General features: G+C 44.6%; 2 protein-coding genes across 2 annotated transcripts in view; one reads left to right on the plus strand and one right to left on the minus strand.

Moving 5' to 3' along the window:
* Nucleotides 1-18,879, plus strand: part of LOC149320299 (uncharacterized) — a 55,829-nt gene that overhangs the window by 17,314 nt on the left and 19,636 nt on the right. Inside the window, exon 11 of the mRNA XM_089499440.1 lies at nucleotides 487-1,010. Coding sequence (XP_089355566.1) covers nucleotides 487-1,010 — 524 coding nt within the window. The remainder of the gene's footprint in view (nucleotides 1-486; nucleotides 1,011-18,879) is intronic.
* Nucleotides 4,562-16,920, minus strand: LOC149320300 (major histocompatibility complex class I-related protein 1-like). Its single transcript, XM_089513718.1, has 6 exons — nucleotides 16,806-16,920; nucleotides 14,883-15,167; nucleotides 10,340-10,615; nucleotides 6,959-7,243; nucleotides 6,498-6,650; nucleotides 4,562-4,753 (listed from the first exon to the last, which is right to left on the minus strand). The coding sequence occupies exons 1-6, from the start codon at nucleotides 16,918-16,920 to the stop codon at nucleotides 4,677-4,679; spliced, it is 1,191 nt and encodes a 396-aa protein (XP_089369844.1). The 3' UTR covers nucleotides 4,562-4,676.

Here is an 18,879-nt window from a genome sequence, read left to right on the forward strand (position 1 = left end):
ATTAAATTCCCTGGATTCCAGGGAATTCCTCAGAAATTGGCAACACTGGTGGAGATGCACCCTTAGACTTTATCAATCATCATTATCTTTTCCTCTTAAAGCCATTTCATGATATTTTAAATACATTTTTATGCTGCCAGGCTTTCTCACACTGACAAGGGTACGGTATAAGACTGTAACTTCTACTGTTTTAAATTTTGTTAGCCGTCTTGAATCACTATGCTGGGAGGAAGTTGGGATGATGAGGATGATGATGATGATGATGATGATGGCGATGATGGCCAATGTATGACAGTTTAGTCATCTTTGCTTCTAGGGAAAGTTCAGGCTATGATTTGCACTCATACCCTTTTATTGGTCTTTTTGGTGGTATGTGTAACATTCTCTGGATGTTTAAGTTTTGGTCAAAATAGCAAATCACTGGAGGTTATTTTCCTGTTTGAGGATCTGTTCCTTCCTGATCAGACATTTCTTTTAATTCTCCAGATGGTGTGAGGCAATACAGTAAGATGTTTGAGCGGAGGAGCCACATCCATGAAATCCCATTACTCGGCAAAGACCGTGAAAGGAATGACACTCTTATTCACAATATCGGGGACTGGAAGTCCTTGGAGCATGGGAGCAGCATCATTCAGCAGCTCTACCTTACCGAACATGGAAGAATCCACCCAGGAGAGAAAAGACATATATGCTTAGAGTGTGGGAAAAGCTTCCGGCAGAGCTCAAACCTCAAATCACATCAGAGGATCCACACCGGGGAGAAACCTTATCAGTGCTCCGAGTGCGGAAAGAGCTTCCGATTCAACTCCAAGCTGAAGCTGCACCGAAGGATCCACACAGGGGAGAAACCATACCAGTGCTCTGAGTGCGGAAAGTGCTTCAGTTACAATGGGAACCTTAAATCGCATCAACGAACTCACACGGGGGAGAAGCCCTACCAGTGCTCCGAGTGCGGAAGGTGTTTCAGTCACAGCTGGAACCATAAAATGCATCAAAAAATCCATGCGGCCGTGAAATACTGTTGAGGAAATAACTTTTTTGGGAAAGCAGTTCTATCATGGGCCATCAGAAATTTCAAGTCACACGTTTTGGAAGAGTTAAACTGAATTTGTAGTCCTAGATTGAGGAGACATATTAAATGAATTAGTGTAAGCCTTGACTTTGAATCCTAGAATTGGAAGAGACCTCATCCAATACAACCCAAACCTGCCGTGCAGGAAGACACAACGAAATGCGCAGATATGGGATGGATGACACCTGGCTTGGCAACAGTACATGCAAAAGGGATCTAAGAGTCTTAGTAGACCAAAAGCTGAACATGAACCAACAATGCAGTGTGACAGTGAAGGAAGCATAGTGGAAACTTCTGTTAGGAGACCTGAGGGCAGAATTCATTAGTAACTGCCTTGAATCCCATCAAATCCAATAAAATAAATGAATAAATAAATAGTAGATCAATCAAATTAATTTTACAGGCCTGTGATGAAAAAACCCATCCAAGTATTCTAGCTGTTTCTAATGTGTTTTGGGTTGCTGAATTTGAAAAGCACCAGACAGTTCTTCTATAAATTTGATATTTTTATCAATTTGGTTGTGACCTGGCTTTGATTAAGTGTGGACACCGATGCGCCGATATGATTTCTTTTAGTGCTTTTGGGAGGATACTGTTTGTTTCTTTGTTTGTCATCAGCAATTTAAAAGGTCTTCAAAAGTCTTATGAGGAGACCTTAACCCCTTTTTTATTCTTTTCAGGGCTTTTCTTTGCAAGAACGTTTCATTCATTCATTGATTGTGAGAAAATAGGAGCAAATCCGCAGTCATTTTTGGATTTGAGTTTTTGGATTTTGGATTTCATGGGTTGCCAAATGCCTATAAAACCTTCGAGACTTTTTTTTGGGGGGGGAGAATCTCGGTTTTGTAGGCCTGTATTATTAGTGAGAAGGTTATTAATAAGTAAGAATGCACAAACTAGGAGAGGCTGCAGAGTCTTGAGTTTCAACTTGAGATGGAAACTTTAAGGACGTGTTTATAAAAATAATGAATTTATCTCAGGTCTTGGGATAATTCTGTGCCTTTGCCCCAGTATACTTGAACAAAATAGTTTCCTATGAGTGAAAGAATTCCTTATTAGCACTCATGGCTTTCCAGTCAACCCTCCACTTTGTGGCTTGGACTTTTGTGGATTTGATTATTCTCAGATTTGATTAATATGTTATCTCTAGGAATCTCTAGATCCTCCAGCGCAACTCTGCCAGAAGTTGCAGGATCAAGTGATTCCTAGAGAGGACACTTCTCTAGGCATTTGCAGGTGTGATGCGGCAGCTAAAAAGGCCAATGCAATTCTAGGCTGCATCAATAGAAGTATAGTGTCTAGATCAAGAGAAGTAATAGTGCCACTGTATTCTGCTCTGGTCAGGCCCCACCTAGAATATTGTGTCCAGTTCTGGGCGCCACAATTCAGAAAGGACATTGAGAAACTGGAGCGTGTCCAAAGGAGGGCGACAAAAATGGTGAAGGGTCTGGAAACCATGTCCTATGAGGAACGACTTAGGGAGCTGGGGATGTTTAGCCTGGAGAAAAGAAGGTTAAGAGATGATATGATAGCGCTGTTTAAATATTTGAAAGGATGTCATATTGAGGAGGGAACAAGCTTGTTTTCTTCTGCTCCAGAGAACAGAACCCGGAACAATGGATGCAAGCTACAGGAAAAGAGATTCCACCTCAACATTAGGAGGAACTTCCAGACAGTAAGGGCTGTTCGACAGTGGAATGCACTTCCTCGGAAGGTGATAGAGTCTCCTTCCTTGGAGGTCTTTAAACAGAGTCTGGATGGCCATCTGTCAGGGATGCTTTGATATGGATTTCCTGCATGGCAGGATGGGGTTGGACTGGATGGCCCTAGTGGTCTCTTCCAACTCTACAATTCTATGATTCTAGGTCCTCCAGCTTAATTCTATGGTCAGCATTCTGCAGATTTTGCCCATAGTCTGGAGGACCTAGATATTGCTAGAGAGGAATTCTCTCAGGTAATAAAAATTTGCTCCTAACCCCAGCAGATGTGGAGGGACTACTATGTTTTTTGTATGTTTTTGGTTTTTCCACATGTTAAATAAAATCCCCCCTCCCCCAAAATTAATCCTGTGGCTGGGTGTGTTACTGGTTCAAGCCTGCTAAACCATGATGCAGGTTGAGTCTCCTTTATCTAAAATGCTTGGGACCAGAAGTGTTTCAGATTTTGCCACTTTTTTCCCAGATTTTGAGTATCATGTCAATGGGACCCAAGTCTAAACATGAAATTTATTGGTTTCTTATACACCTGAAGGTAATTTTATTCACAGCATTTTTAATAATTTTATACATAAAACTCCGAAATCCAAAACGCTTTTGGTCCTACACATTTCGGATAATAGAGATTCAACCTGTATTTGCATATGTGATCTCTTGCAGATGGGACCTAAATCTAGCCTTGACAATCCCTGATGTTTGGTAGGCATCTTGTATGCATATGTTTCTGATAAGGGAGACTCAACTAGTACTGAGGGCAAGAGATAACGTTCCCCTGAGCCGGCACACACACACACAGAGTAAGCCCATACACTGCCATTTTCCTTTGCAGACTCTCAAAATGGCGACAGGAAGTGCGCTTGTGTTTCAAAATGGAGATGGAGAACGCACTTCATTTCCTGTAACCATTATGAGAGTGGCTTTAGAGGCAAACCAGATACTTTCTTTCTGGACTGCCAGTATTTTTTACGCCTGGACAGTGCACTTTCTGTTGAGTTCTGGTTGCTAGAAATTGTGCAAAAATTGTGCCATTTTAAAAAAATAGCTAGTTTTGAGGGGCTCATTGGGGTGGCAGGCGTTTTCTGGGACGTCCCAGGGTTCCTCTGGAGGCTAATTTCATTGCTGTGCATCCAGCTGCAGGAACATACCAGATGCATCTCTATTGCCCACCCGCCGTTCTTTGCTAGTAGTTCGCCATGTCGAGGGGGGCTCCAGCAGCTAAAACATTTCAGCAAAAGGTGGCCCAGGAGCCCATTTCTACCCACAAATGGATGTGCGTGCACACAGAAGAAGCCCAAATATCTCCCTCTTGGTCTGCAAGTCCCTCTCAAAATGGTAGGAGATGGAAATGACATTCCCATCGTTTCGGGTTGCCATTTTGAGAGGGAGTACAAAGTCAAACGGGAGCATTAGTGGATGAAACTGTCCATCCACTTCTGTGTGGGAATTTACGCTTGTGCAAAGACACTACCAAAACTCCTGTCTGTATGTTGGAAATATAGGGAGGTTTATTAGTATCCCAGTTTTTGTATCATATTCTTCCTTTATTTCCCTTTATTAAAGAACAAAAAAATCCTTCAGTTTTTTGCGGTGGCTAATTAAAAAGGAAAACACACTTGAATAACCAGCAGACAGCTAAAGGGGAGAATAAGCTTTTCCCCTGTTTTATATCTGAGAAAGCAAACTAAGTAAAGCTAGCATGTGTGGCTCATAAAAGTTTATGACGTAAACAAGAAACATTTTTGGTTATTCCTTCCACCATTTGGGTTTTTTTAAAAATGTTTTAAAAGTCTACTGTTTTCTCCACCTCTTCGCTAACTTCACAAAAGGGATGCTCGGGTGCTTCCATTGCTTTGACCTCGTTTGATTTGTGTCCTTCAACCCAGCAGAATTTATTCATTTTTACTTTGGCATGTGAGGTTTTCCACCGTGTTCTCCAGGTCGGACAGCCGCTTCTCAAAGCATCTCACTTGCAAAGGGGATGAAAATAATGACACTGAGTTAGGAGTGTGCTACTGTCGGCTCTCCATCTCCACGGGTTCTTTATCCACAGATTAAATCATCCTTGGCAGCATGCTCAAAAAATATTTTGCAAAATAAATTGCAAAAAAATCTTTGATTTCGCCATTTTATATAAGGGACATCATTTTACTAGACCACTGTACAGTATATCATGGGACTTGAGTATCCACAGATTTTGGTATCCACAGGGAGTTCTAGAACCAAATCCCAGTGGATACCAAATGCCCTCTATGTTTTCCTTAAGGAACACAGAAAACATTGTAGGCTGTATTTAGGAACACGCAAACACATAAGCTACATTTCAGAACTGTACAAATCCTTAGGCGTGTTACAGACCACCCGTTTGGGGCGGCCTGTAACCGGCCCTTTCCCCGCCGGATCAGGGCCTCAGCTGCCACAACGGCAGCCTCCGAGGCCCCAATCTGCCGCTTTCCAGGCCGCAGGGAAGCTGCAAAAGGCCGCTTCCCCACGGCCTGGAAAGGGGTGTCCTAGGGGCTTCAAGCCCCAAGGACACCTGGCGGCAGCGGCGGGGAGGAGGAGAAAGGGGCCGCTTGGCCCCTTTCTTCTTTGCGTTGCTGGCGCAGCCATGTAAATACTGCGCCCAGCGACGCAAAGCTGGAAGGAGCTCTGAAACGGAGCACCTTCCAGGGCCACAGAAAGGGCGCCCTCGCACAACCCCACTACGTCACAACCGCGCCGCCCCGTTTAGAGGGCGCGGTCGTGACGTAGTCATGGTGGCACCCGTGTGCATAGGGCATGGCCATTTTGTACAGACTTGGTCCGTACTAGGGTTAGGGGCATCAAGAAGTGATGCCCCTTCCTAACGCTAGTACGGACCCAGTCCGTACTTTTATGCCTGTTTGTAACGGGCCATAGATATGTTTCAGAAATTCAATAACATCCTGTCAGTGAATGGCAAAAACATGCATCCAGGCTCCAATAAAAGTATCCCAATGTGCAGCAGCTGCTTCCTACATGCAGCGGTGCACTGGATGTTCCCAATATGCACTGGGCATTTCTGATGTGCACCAGGTGCTCCCAATGTACATCAGGCACTTCTGATGTGCACTGGGTGCTTTCAGTATGTATCAGACACCTCAAATGTGCACTGGGTACTCTCAATGTGTATCAGGCACTTCAGATGTGCACTGGGAGCTCATAATATTCATTTGGCACTTCTGATGTGCATCAGATGCTCTCAATATGCATCCAGAACTTCTGATCTGTACTAGATGCTCCCAATGTGCATTTGGCATTTCTGATGTGAACCAGGTGCTCCCTATGTTCATCATGGATTTCTGATGAACACCGGATGCTCCCTATGTTCATTGGGAACATCTGATGTGCACTGGGTGCTCCCTATGATCATCAGGGAGTTCTGATGTGCATCGGATACTTCTGATTTGCATTGGGCACTTCTTATGCACTTTGGCACTTCTCATACTCCCTGGGCACGATATACCTATTGGGCACTACACTTGCTGCCGGCACATAGCCAGTGTCCAGGTACATACCTCTGTGTACACCAGTGTCCACTGCACATCAGGGCCATGCTGCATCAGTCACTGTACAAGCTACCACTGCGCAATGGACATTTATACCTTACAACCTCACAGCAGCCACTGGGTGAATAAGGACATTGCAAAAACTACTCAGGGCTATTACTTTCACTTCTTTAGAGAATCACTTACTAGCCTTTTCCACGGTGTCTTTCAGATTCAACACAGCTGAAATCACATCCTCTGTCCTTTCCGTGCACAAAGAGGTAGCCACTGCACTGCACTCTTGAGTCCTGTTCCCCAATTCCTTCTGTCTAAAAGTGGAGTGATTCCTGGGATGTCGCTCTGAAATATAGTTATGTATTTAATATATATATATTAATGTATATCCATCTATGGGTTCCTTCCAACTAGGAGTATGATTCTATGGTAAAAGCATCCTACTGCACTCCTACAAGATGATGTCCCTGTTGTGCATCTAACGACAGGGATATAGTCAGACGCTTCTTAGATGCCCCTGTACCAACTGCAATATGGCTGTGCCAGGAGGTGGGCAGCATGCAAAAGGTGGCTTTACAGTGAAAGAGAACAAAACCAGGGTATGCATGTGCACTTTCACACATAAACAAATACTGCCTCCCCCAGTTTCTCACCAGAATCCTCCCAAGCCACATCCAGAGGGTCTTGGAAACTGTCGTGTTCCACATGGCACTGGTAGCGATCCCAGTCTTTTGGGTCAATCTGAACACTGAGCCAGGTGTGGTATGTCCCATCCGAGTTGGGAGCAACAGCATTGGGGAAGTGGTCCTGTTCCCAAACCTCACCATCCTTCCTCCAGGTGATGTCAATCTCCTTGGGGTAGAAGCCGTAGGCTTGGCAGACAAGGATTTGCAGGCTGTCATTCCCTACCCAACGGGTAGCCTTCACTACCGGGGACTCTGCAAATAGAATAACATTTGTGAGCAGCGGCATCACTAGAGTTGGCATCATTCAGTGCAATAACTCCATGGTATAACCTGTCCACACCACTGACCTCCTCCCATACCACACCATAAGCATCCTTAGTAATATTTTTTGTACTAATATTATTCATACATCGTAATTCCCATAAGCCACGGCATGTAATGGCAATAAAAACAACAAGCAAAATGAAAATTATAGTTAAAATTTTGTAAGATTTTTTCATAAAATTTGAAAGAATTTTAAAATTAAAATTTAATTTTTAATTGACAATTTGTAGATCTTTAAACAGACACTGGATGGCCATCTGTCGGGAATGCTTTGATTGAGAGTTCCTGCATGGCAGAATGGGATTGGCCTTAATGGCCCTTGGAATCTCTTCCAACTCTAGGATTCTATGATTCTATCCCTCCTTCTCCTCAATGCAGCTTCCTCATGAGGAGGGAGCCCACAGGGAGGAAATGATGTGAGGTCCAGCCTGGCAGAGGATTCAGGGGAGGACTCTGAGGGTGAGCTGGAGCCTCAGCCTGAATTTGAGGCTCAGGCTGGCCCTAGCTCTGCCCTGAAGCGCTCCAGCAGAGTCCATGGCTTTAGAAGACAACAAGGAGCCAAACTTCCCAGCAGCAGAGCCTTCTAGTACTGTAGACATGAAGGTCAAGGACAACCAAATACCCATCTTCAGCCAGAGAAGACCTGAAAGGGCATGCCTCCGTAGCTTGAGGAGGCTTTATGCAAAACGCCAGCCCATCATAGGCCACCTGCATTCATGAGAGCTTATGATAAATCCCTGGGAAGCCCGCCAGGGCTTTTGTCAGAAGCTATCTGAGTTCCCTGGTGAAAGCATCATGTTTCCTGACTCTCTGTATTGTTATGAGTATTGGAGCTATAACATCCATAGTGTGCATGGCTTTCCTCTCATGACTCTATGTGGAGTGCCTGATGGGAGAGATGACATTGGAGTCCTCCATGGAAGCAAGGCAAGAGCATCATGTGCACCACTGAAACAGAGGAAAGAGGCCAAGATAGGAGCTGCCATCAGGGAAAGTCATTCACACTTTTGGGCAGATTTATGGCCCAGGATGTTTTGCCAGGTCAGAGCCATCAGAAAACTATTCTCATCTTGGAGACTATCTATAGATCAAGCAATCTTTAATATGTAGATTTGGCTTTGCTTTGAAGTAAGATAAACAACTCTCCACCTAAGGCTAGGTTTTGGCTTACTTAAGGATCCCCAAATCCTTTGTTCAGTGTTCTGTGTTAGAATCCAGGTAGACTCCATGTCTATCTGAATTCTGATATAGTTCCAATCCTCTAGCCGCTCCCCCCCCCTTCCCCTCCATGCAGCAGAGTCTTCATCAATTTGGACCTTGGAGCATCGCAATACAGGTAAATATTACTTTTAGTAAAGCCTCTTGTACTCTCTCCAATGCTTACTTACTACAGTGCGCCCTTGCCTTACGTGGGGATCCGTTCCGGATCCCTCCGTGTAAGGCAAATAGTACGTATGCTTGAGCCACATTGAAAATAAGCGTAAACTGAAAGCCGCGTAAAAGGCACCTGCGTATGACACAGGTGCACTGTATACTCTTGAGTTCTTGGGTGATTATGTGAATATATGATTGTCTTACATGTGTACGAATAATAAACAGTAGTCAGTTTTCATAAAACTTGTCTCTGTTGACCTTTTATTAACTTGGCTACCTTCATAAACAGTACTAGAAACCACTCCTCTATTTGATCTAATGATAAATTTCCCCAGACCAAGGTCTCATTCTTACAGTGTTGATTTCTTGACTTGAACCTTTGAACTACGGACTGACCTGACCCTTCTGCTTTTCTGGAACCCTTGACCTTCTTGGTTTGGCCCTTTGGCTTCCACTCAGACTGACTAATGATTTCATTTCTGGACTCTGCCTTTTGCCTGTAAGTCTGCTTTTCAAGACTTGCCTTGCTCCACAAAATCTGCGTGGAGACCTTGGGTTTGTTTGGAATTGTTGTCAGCTGTTGGCTGCTTTCCTGGACAAAAGCTAAGAGAAGCGCACTCTCCCTTCCTCCTCCTCTTCTGCTGCCTTGGCATGCTCCTCGGGGACAAAGCCACAGCAGCAGGAAGCAGGGTTAGGTGCCAGTGGCAGCAGCACTATGCTGCCCACAGCAGGAAGAGGACCCCACTGGATGTCACCCCTCTTTTGGGTCCGTACCTTCTGCGGTTGTACACCCCTTTGCAGTGTCACCTGGTGTAGCGGAATAGAGGTGGCTGAGGAGAGAGTTGGGGGAGGAGAGAGCGATCAGGTGGAAGGGATAAGGAGGAAGAGCCCAGGGGAGGGGCCGGAGAAGAGAGAGGAGGAGCCAAGGAGAGGGATAAAGAGAGAGGAAGAGGTGCGCACGGGGAGAGGGAACAGACGCGGAAGAGGAGGACAGGGAGAGGCGGTTGAGTTAGGGTGAGACAGGGTGACTCATAGTCCTCATAGAGCCGGACGGCCTATGTCCTTACAAACCAAGCTGAGTCCAAGGCCACCAGGACCCCACGAGACTCTTCAGCTGCGGGACCCCCAAGAGGAAGGGGACTTCCCTTATACGGAGGAGGAACACTGGAGGAGACGCGAGGCAGGAGGCTTAGTGAGTGAGTGGTGGGACAGCAAAGGGAGTCATTGGGAGCACGGGCCACAACCACAGGAATGGGAGAAGGCCGAGAGAGAACCTCTGGAGAAACACGCGGGTGGGAGAGCAACCCGAGGGGAGAAGAACCCAGAGGACGACGGTGAGCGGAAGCAGGAGTAGAGAAGGAGTTGTGAAGGCGGTTGTCCTGGGACTTGGGAATTGTTGGGGTTTGCACATGGTTGGAGTTACTGCTTACAATTAAAAGTCACAGTTCTTGCAAACCTTGCGTGGAAAGTTTGTTGCACACGTGTTAGTGAAGGGACTTCAATTCCCAGCATGCAGCCTGCCACACCAACCCCGCCCACACCTGGTAGAGTCCATACCTAACCGCACACAACTAGTGATGCCTCTTTACACAGATCAGTTCTTAAGTCCTGGCTTAAGGCTAGAGAGGGCACAGCTCTCTCCCTTCTTACCTTTCCTCAGCAGGGCCTCTTTCCCAATCTCTAAGAATTTCCTGAGCTGCTCAATGCACTCCTCCTCCAGGTAGGACTTTAATTTTTGTGTTTGATTGCTGTTCCTGAGAAACATCAACCGCAATAGGTGGCCCGTGAAGTCAGCGGCTCTCCAGTTCATGGCCTGCCGGTCAAAGGTGAGAAAGTCCCGCCCATCATAAGCGGACGCAGCGTAGCCTTCCTTATTCCCATTGCTGAAAACCTCGCAGCCTTCCATATACTGCAAGGTAGGGGCAACTGAAGGAGACATAGAAAGGTGGCCAAGTCAGAAGCCGTTTTCTTCCCTGCCTCCGCCCCTAAAATTAGCAAAGCCTCCAAAAGCAAAACTCTTTTTTTTTTATTAAAGCAAAACTCTTTTAAAAAAAAATTTATTCAAGCAAAACTCTTTTTTAAAAAAACAATTTTATAGTCACTGTAGCCAAAACTCTAACTGGGGGGCGGGGGGTTATTTAGCTCAAAATTGAGGGGGGCTGACTACAAGGACCCAGTGAAATCGTTTCCCATCTGTACACCAAGGGCCCGAGGAATTAACAAATGAAGCAGAGACAGGCTTCTCCAATGAAAGTATACTGTCGTCCCTCTGTATCTGTGGACTTGCAATTCGCAGCTTCGATTAATCTTCAATGTCAAGTCCTCCCTCCCTCCTCTCTTTTCTTTCTTTCTTTCTTCCTTCCTTCCTTCCTTCCTTCCTTCCTTCCTTCCTTCCCTCCCTCCCTCCTTCCTTACCTTATTGAGGCAAGGCTTCAGCCAGCACAGGCTTCTTCATGCCAGCATGGCCTTGCCTTGGTGCGGCCATTCTCCCAGCCAGCATGGCGGAGCTCTAGCCAAGGCAAGGCCGCGCCGGCTGAGGCCTTGCCTCGATTAGGCACTTGAGCATCAGTGAAATTTCGAATTGGCAGGGGTCTCCGGAATGGATCCCCCGTGAATTTGGAGGGATGGCTGTATTTTTATTGAAAGGGGAAAACACACAGCAATTCACTATCACATACTCATTCATTCAAAGCTCAGGGAATCAGAGGTTAGCTTTGGAAAAGGCAGCACTACAGGTGATACTTATTCTAGATGAGACTTGCTTCTGAAGTCCAATCAGATGAGATGGGGTGAGACGCAGACGTTCAGAGACCGTTGGTTGATCAGAAGTGCTGGGGCTAAATCAGAGCTCACGGCGATGTGACGTCCCCATGAAATTTGAAATAGCACACTGAGGGGATTTTTACAGAGATTTTTAAGGGTGAAAACTAGTCCTGGGCAAAGGTGCTTGATGTTCCGGACAAAGATGTCTGAATGTTTGGGTGACACAATCTGGTCTGGCAACAATCAAGGGAAATGGGGAAGGAGTAAAATTGATAGCCAGCTCATCAGGTGAGGGATCTTAAACAAACATTGTACATTCTTCTGATTATTGGAGGCGATAGTAGTCCCATTGGCGACTCCCAAACTACCTGTTGGGCAAGTCCGAGGGTAATGTTCCCTGGAGGTCTCATAAGGCTGGCCTCAGGGTGTACATGTCCTGCCATTTGGGGATAATGGCGGACAGCCTGGCAGGGCCCATTTGAGGTCATGAGGAATACCTCACACACCAAAATTTTAGAAAAATGCACAATGGCTAACACCACCCACAACTCTCCTAGTCAGCCTCTGTCGGGTGGACATTTTTTAGCTGCATTGGCTTTAGGAGGGTGGTGAAGGAAAGCCAGATTATGAACATCGCTTTGCAGCAACATCTCTTCAGTAAATTATGCAATAAAGCTTGAAGTAGGAAGGAGTGGCATTGAGTAGCCTCACACCCTCAGATAAAGGGGTATCATATGGAGGATGGAGCAAGCTTGTTTTCTGCTGCTCCAGAGACAAAGAGATGTAGAGACCGGCATCAAAGGCTAGCATGGGGGCAGAGTTGGGGCATGGAGTCTGCACAGCGTACCCCCAACTCTGCCCCCATGCTGACATGATGCTGCGTTCCCCACCACATGGCTGGCAGCATCATGGCACTCCTCTAATGCAGCGCCAAAGGAGCGCCAAAAAGCTGCAGTGCTAGCAGCTATGGCACCCTCCCTGCAGCGTAAATAGGAGCCACTTTTTGCTGGTCCTTTTTGTGCCGTGGAAAGACTGGTGGCATGTAGGTGTCGGCACCAATCCAACAAAGAATGGTCTGTTCAGCCCCAAAGTTACATAGCAATGGGTTCAAACTACAGGAAAAAAGGTTCTACTTAAATGTTAGGAAGAACTTCCTGAAGATAAGAGCTTTTCAGCAGTGAAACACGCCGCCTTGGAGGGAGCAGAGGGAAAACCGTGTTGAATGTTTTCAAATCAAAGCCGGAAGGGCATTTCTTGGGAGTGCTTTAGCATGGCATGGGGTTGGACAATATAGCCTTTGGGGTTCTTTCCAAATATTCTATGATTCTGTTCTGTGTTCAACAGCATGATAGATGGCTTTGGAGAGTTGTGGACTCTCTCCCCTTCTAGCAGAGAAAGAAATGCAAACTCAGAAACTATTTCTGCTTTGTTTATTATTTGGTTTATTAGTAGTCATAGTATTTTTAAAACTTATTTTAATTTTATAGGTAGTTTAATGAGATTTTAAACCTTTGTTTTGAAGCCAAGGCTGGATGGCCATCTCACCATCCCCATCTCGACATGGCAGATGGGCCTTCTTTTGCTCCTCCTACTCTATGATTGTACGATTTTAGGATTTAGTGATTCTGCTAGACTGCAGCCACTCCAAACTGGACAGGTTCAGTGTGTATTTGTCCTTTCTAGCTTAAAGAAAACAAACCTGAATTCCAAAGGTTAAATAATTTCATGGGGGAGGATTTTTAACTCCATTGTTTATTTTGCATTAAACGCTGGGTCGGGAACATTCCCAGAAAAGATCTGCATTGGTTTACCTTTCACTTTGCAAAGTCTACAGATCTTTCACAGCTGGCTCTCTGCATTCGATTGGCCTGGATCAGCTTTTGTTAGAGCATGGACTACAGTTCCCAAAATCCTCCCACCATCATGACCAGTGGCCTTGCTGGTGGAGGGTTTTCTGGGAGTTGAAGCCCTCACCCTAAAGAAGATCTGGCAGCATCTTTAAGGCTACTTGATTTATACCACTTGCAGAGCATTTCCATGTTCCTGAACATACAATATGGGACTTCCAAGTGGTGCTTCCGGAACAACAACAAAATTTCAAAGCAGGACTGGTAAGAAAAACAGCTGAACTGAGTTATATCCAAAGCTAAAATATAAATCAGTTGGTTTAGTCTCAAAGATGCTCCTAGCTTCCTCCACCAACTCCTTTCTTCATACTACAGCAAACTGATCTCATTAAAAAAAAATTGGTTGACTGAGGCTGTGTCCAAACTGCAGAAGTAATCCATCTTGACACCACTTTAACTGTTATAGCTAAATGCTGTGGAATTCTGGGGCTTGTAGTTTTGTGAGATATTTAGCCTGCTCTGTGAGATGACACACTAAATAAACAAATTAATTAATTACTTAACTATAATGCCCAGGACTCCATAGCATTGAGCCCCAGCAGTTAAAATGGTGTCAAACTGGATTATTTCTGCAGTGCAGATACAGCCTTAGTGTAGTCCCCAACTACAACATTTTCTGCACAGGATAGACTTGCTGGAAGAGGTTGGACTTGAATGCTCTTTTAAATTCGGAAAGCATATTCAGCTGTCAAATCTCTTCTGGTAGTTCATTCCAAGTCTAACAATACAGGGGCATCATCTGAAATATCAGTGTGCAAGAGAGCTGACCAAACCAGAATAGAGTGGCACTATGACTTCCCTTAATCTGGACACTGCACTCCTATTGATACAGCCTAGAATTGCATTGGCCTTTTTAGCTGCCACATCACACAACTGGCTCATGTTCAGGCTCTGGTACTCAAGACTCATAGGTTCATTTCATATGTACAGACGGCTCTTTGCATGGGGGGGGGGGGTCTGTTCCAGACCTCCTCCTCCCATAAATAGCAAAATCCATGGGAATCAAGTCCTGTTGTTCATAATGGCGGCACAAAACAAGTGCAACCGCATTGGTGCAGCTGTCTCCATCTAATGCCATTGGGGAAAATGAGGCAAGGCCATTCATGGATGCTCCAATCCATAGATGGCAAGCCCACGGAAGAAGAAAGCCAACTGAACTGCCATGAATAAAAACAAATTCTGGGACCCAAGGCATCTTAAAACCTACAGCATTTAGCAGCGTTGTTGTCCACCATTAGGAACAACGGGACTTGAGGTCCTGGATTTTGCTATCTATAGGGGAGTCTGGAACAGAACCCCTGCAGATACAAAGAGCTGACTCTACATGGAAAAAGGAAGTCTTAGTGAACATGAGCCAACAGGCTGAACATGAGCCAACAGTGTGATGCGGCAGCTGAAAAGGCCAACACGACCCTAGGTAGATTAAAAGCAAAAACAGTAAAGCCAAGCAAAATCCAAGCAGTGAAATATAAATATGGCAGGCGGAAGCCTTTGGTGCTCCACACACCCCTTCCTCCTCTTACCCTTCTTCTCGATGGGGAGCCTGGTGAAGATATTCAGCATCTGCTTCAGCTCAAGACTCCAGCTCTGAATCCTCTGGACCTCCTTGTCCCAATACTGGGGGTCCTCTGCTCCCATCTTGCTCATCCAGGCCACTTGAGGCCGAATCTGCCTGGTGCTGCTGTCATAGCGAGAGATGAGCTGGTCATCTACGTAGCCCAGCACAGTGACCTCCGGCTGCTCCTGGTCAAACTCCGCCAGCACCGTGTACAAAAGGCGCAAGGAGTGCGAGGAAGAAGAGGAGCTGCCTGGCAGGAAGAAAAATGAGAGACAGAAACAGAAAGCAACCAAATTAGAGGGAGTCCTGAAGTTGAGTTGCCCTCAAAAACTGGAGCCTCCAGGCCAGACCCTGAAATCTGACAACCCTCCAACAGACTGAGCCTTTCCTGGTCAAAAAGAAAAAGAAAAGAGGGTGCTCCGGTCGCCATCATCATCATATATAGAATATAGTATAATATAATACTAAATATAATAATAATAATAATAATAATAATAATAATAATAATAAATTTTATTTCTATACCGCTTTTCCATAGATCAAAGCGGTTTACAGACCATATAAAAACCATTAAAAACATCTCATAAAAATAGATAAAATCCACTAATACAAATTATACAAATTATATTATTATTATTATTATTATTATTATATCCCACTTTCTCCTTACAATTGGTATTCAAAGTGGCTTACAAATGTAAAAAAAATACAATTAAAGACATTATTATTATTATTATTATTATTATTATTATTATGCTTTCCCTCCACAATTGGGACACAAAGCATCTTACAAATGAAAAAACAATACACATAAAAACATTAAAAGGTGGGCATTAAATATAATTAAACCAGTATAAGATGTAAATACCCCAAAGGCACCAGATCCCCAATCCTACCACACACTGACCCTTTCCTGGCCCAAAAACAGGAGGGTGCATTGTTGCTTCTAGAAGAAGAAGAATATTTATTTATCTATTTATTTATATTCCACTTGCTCCCAAAATTGGGACAGAAAGCAGCTTACAAATTCAAATACAACACAATTAAAAAGTACAAAAGTGCCACACTCTCTCAACCGGGACTTGACTTGAAAGTATCTTGCAAGGATCTTGAGACTGGGAAGTATCTTGCACAAGGGCTTGAGAGTCAACTTGAGATGGGAAAGTATCTTGCAAGGATTTGAGAATTGACTGGAAAGTATCTTGAAAGAACTTGAAACTCAAATTGAGGGTCGATCTTGCATAGTCTTCAGACTTGGCTTGAGACTTGAATTAAAAGTAGCTTCCCAAGGATTTGGGACTCAACCAGAAAGTATCTTGCAAAGACAAGAGACTCAACTTGAGACTGGAAAGTTGCAAGGACTGGAGAGGTGACTTGACAATATCACGCCACACTGTTGTGGTGCTATGATTCCACTTTAACTTCTATGGTTATCTCCTGTAGATTCCTGGGATGTACAGTTTAGGAAGGGGCATTCTTGGCCAGAGATCTCTACTACTTCATTAAACTGCAACCCATAGAATTACACAGCATGCAGCCATAGCCATTAAAGTGGAATAATAGCGCTACAGCGTGATATTGACTTTGAAGCAAATAAATGAGTACCACAATGGCCTTAGGGTCATGTTGGAAATGACTAGCAGAAACCACCACCACCACCACAATAACAACATAGCAAGCATTAGCAACAGGATCGTACTCTGCAAGGCCTGAGCAGGGCTGCTGATGACTTGGGGGTCTCTCATTCATGGGGTCCCCAGATGTCAAGGTTGACTTGATGGAGAGACATTAAGTCCAACAGCCCCATGGAGAGTTGTAGAGCATAAAGGCTACCCTCAGTGTTATAGTGCAATGGCCCTAGCCCTAGGTAAGCACACAGGACACTCACCAGAACAGTCCTCCGTCAGAAAGGCAGCAGCTCCTAGCATCAGGAGACACCACCAAAGACAACCCATCTTGGTCTGGAGGTCCAAGCTGTCTTGCAAGCTTGCAATGCCCAGCATACGCAGTGGCAATTACATTCCTGCAATGTCCGTCGGAGCAAGAGATTTGCAAAGGGGGCAGGGATATTTATTTGCTTATGGAGGACATTGACAAGCTGGAAGGTGTCCAGAGAAGGGAGACCAAGGTAACCAAAGGTCTGTAGACTACGGAGCTCAGCGAGATGAGTCTTGCCTGTGTCCAGTTCTGGGCACCACGATTCAAGAAGGACATGAGCAACCTGGAGTGTGTCCAGAGGAGGACAAAGCAGGGTGGTCAAAGGTCTGGAAACCACCAAGGCCTCTGAGGAGCAACTTCTGGAGAGGTAGCTATCTTTATATCAGAGATGCCATAGAAGATGGAGCCAGCTTATTTTCTGCTGCCCCAGAATCCAGAATACGAACCGGTGGATTACAATGACAAGAAAATGAGATTCCACCTAAATATGCCCATGTCCAGTTCTGGGCAATACAATTCAAAAAGGTTGTGGAGAAACTGGAGCCATGTGTCCAAAGGAGGGCGACTAAAATGGTGAACGGTCTGGAAACCATGAAGCCCTATGAGGAACGACTCAGGGAGCTGGGGATGTTTAGCCTGGAGAAAAGAAGGTTAAGAGGTGATATGATAGCCCTGTTTAAATATTGGAAGGGATGTCATATTGAGGAGGGAACAAGCTTGTTTTCTGCTGTCCCAGAGACTAGGACCCGGAGCAATGGATGCAAGCTGCAGGAAAAGAGATTCCATCTCAACATTAGGAGGCACTTCCTGACTAGATTTTTAACATCTTGGCCTGATGAAGAAGCCACTGGATCTTCGAAAGCTTGCATTGTGCATTTTGAGCATTTGGGTTAGGTTTACCATTTGTCCCAGAAAACCAGAGAAATCCCAGGCTTGGAAAAATGTCCCTGCCAGCTGCGCCAGTTGAAGCAACAAACTAAACCCAAGAATGAAATGGGCGGCAATATATAACCGAACAACAACTCGAAATACAGTGGGACCTTGGTGCATCCGCCAGGGTTTGCTTCCAAAAGTGCCATTATATAGACTTGAATAGCCAAATGGCTATTCCCTTATATAAAATAGTCAAGGTTTGCTTTTGGGGGGATTTGTGTATTTTTGTAATATTTTAAAGCCCTTGGCTGGTTGAATCCATGGATATTGGGGGGGGGGGGGGGGGCTGACTGTATGCAATGTTAAATATCAAAATGTGGTGGTAGGGGGCTTTTTATGGCTGGGGTTTGACAAACCGCCCCAATCCTGTCTTGCATACTTTTTGTTCCAGTTTTGTGGAAAAGAACGATGGCAACCCTAATTTGGTTTGGACTAATAAATGTATCGCTATTTGGTGGATTATGGATAAAGTTGCACTTTGCTATATGGCTGACAAATGGCTAACCCTGGATATGGCACCAGGACAATAAAAAGCCATGCTTTTACAAAAGGAAGCATTTTGATGCCACCTACCGGATAGGCTTACACCGAAGGGTTGAAATCAAAAGCTGTCCTGAGATTGTTTTGTTTAGTAAATTAGTTGCAATGGAGGTTAATCAATGGAAGTTAACCAAAAACAACTTGCAAAAAAATTTATTGCAAATATACTGCACATTTTTACTCATTGCCCACCAAAATGCAATCCAGCATTTGGATAATGCGATTGTGCATAGCAAAAAAAAGTATTAACCATTTTTAAGCCATTCTGAGAGCCTTTTGACTGAAAATTGGGGTAAAAATGCTGCAAATAAATTAATTAAATAAATAAATAACTGCACAAGTGATTCCGCACTTTAAAAATGAAATGCACAAGTGATTAGGTATTGCAAAAAAGCGATAAAATGATATGTTGTTATGCATTGCTGTCAAAGCATAGCAAAGACTGCACAATCAATTACATATTGCAAATATATATATATATATATATATAATTATTGCAAAAAAAATGTGAATTTTTTATGCATCGCCAAAAAAAAAGCAAGGCATAATGC

This window comes from Sceloporus occidentalis, unplaced genomic scaffold (genome assembly GCF_023333645.1).
Source record: "Sceloporus occidentalis isolate IW3139 unplaced genomic scaffold, rSceOcc1.0.p SCAF_1, whole genome shotgun sequence".
Taxonomy (NCBI): Eukaryota; Metazoa; Chordata; class Lepidosauria; order Squamata; family Phrynosomatidae; genus Sceloporus; species Sceloporus occidentalis.

Coding starts and splice junctions, on each gene's coding strand:
- LOC149320300 (XM_089513718.1), bottom strand. CDS start 16,920: ATGCTGGGCATTGCAAGCTTGCAAGACAGCTTGGACCTCCAGACCAAG. Junction 15,168..16,805: donor TCTGACGGAGGACTGTTCTG/GTGAGTGTCCTG, acceptor TCTTCCTGCCAG/GCAGCTCCTCTTCTTCCTCG. Junction 10,616..14,882: donor GCTCCCCATCGAGAAGAAGG/GTAAGAGGAGGA, acceptor TGTCTCCTTCAG/TTGCCCCTACCTTGCAGTAT.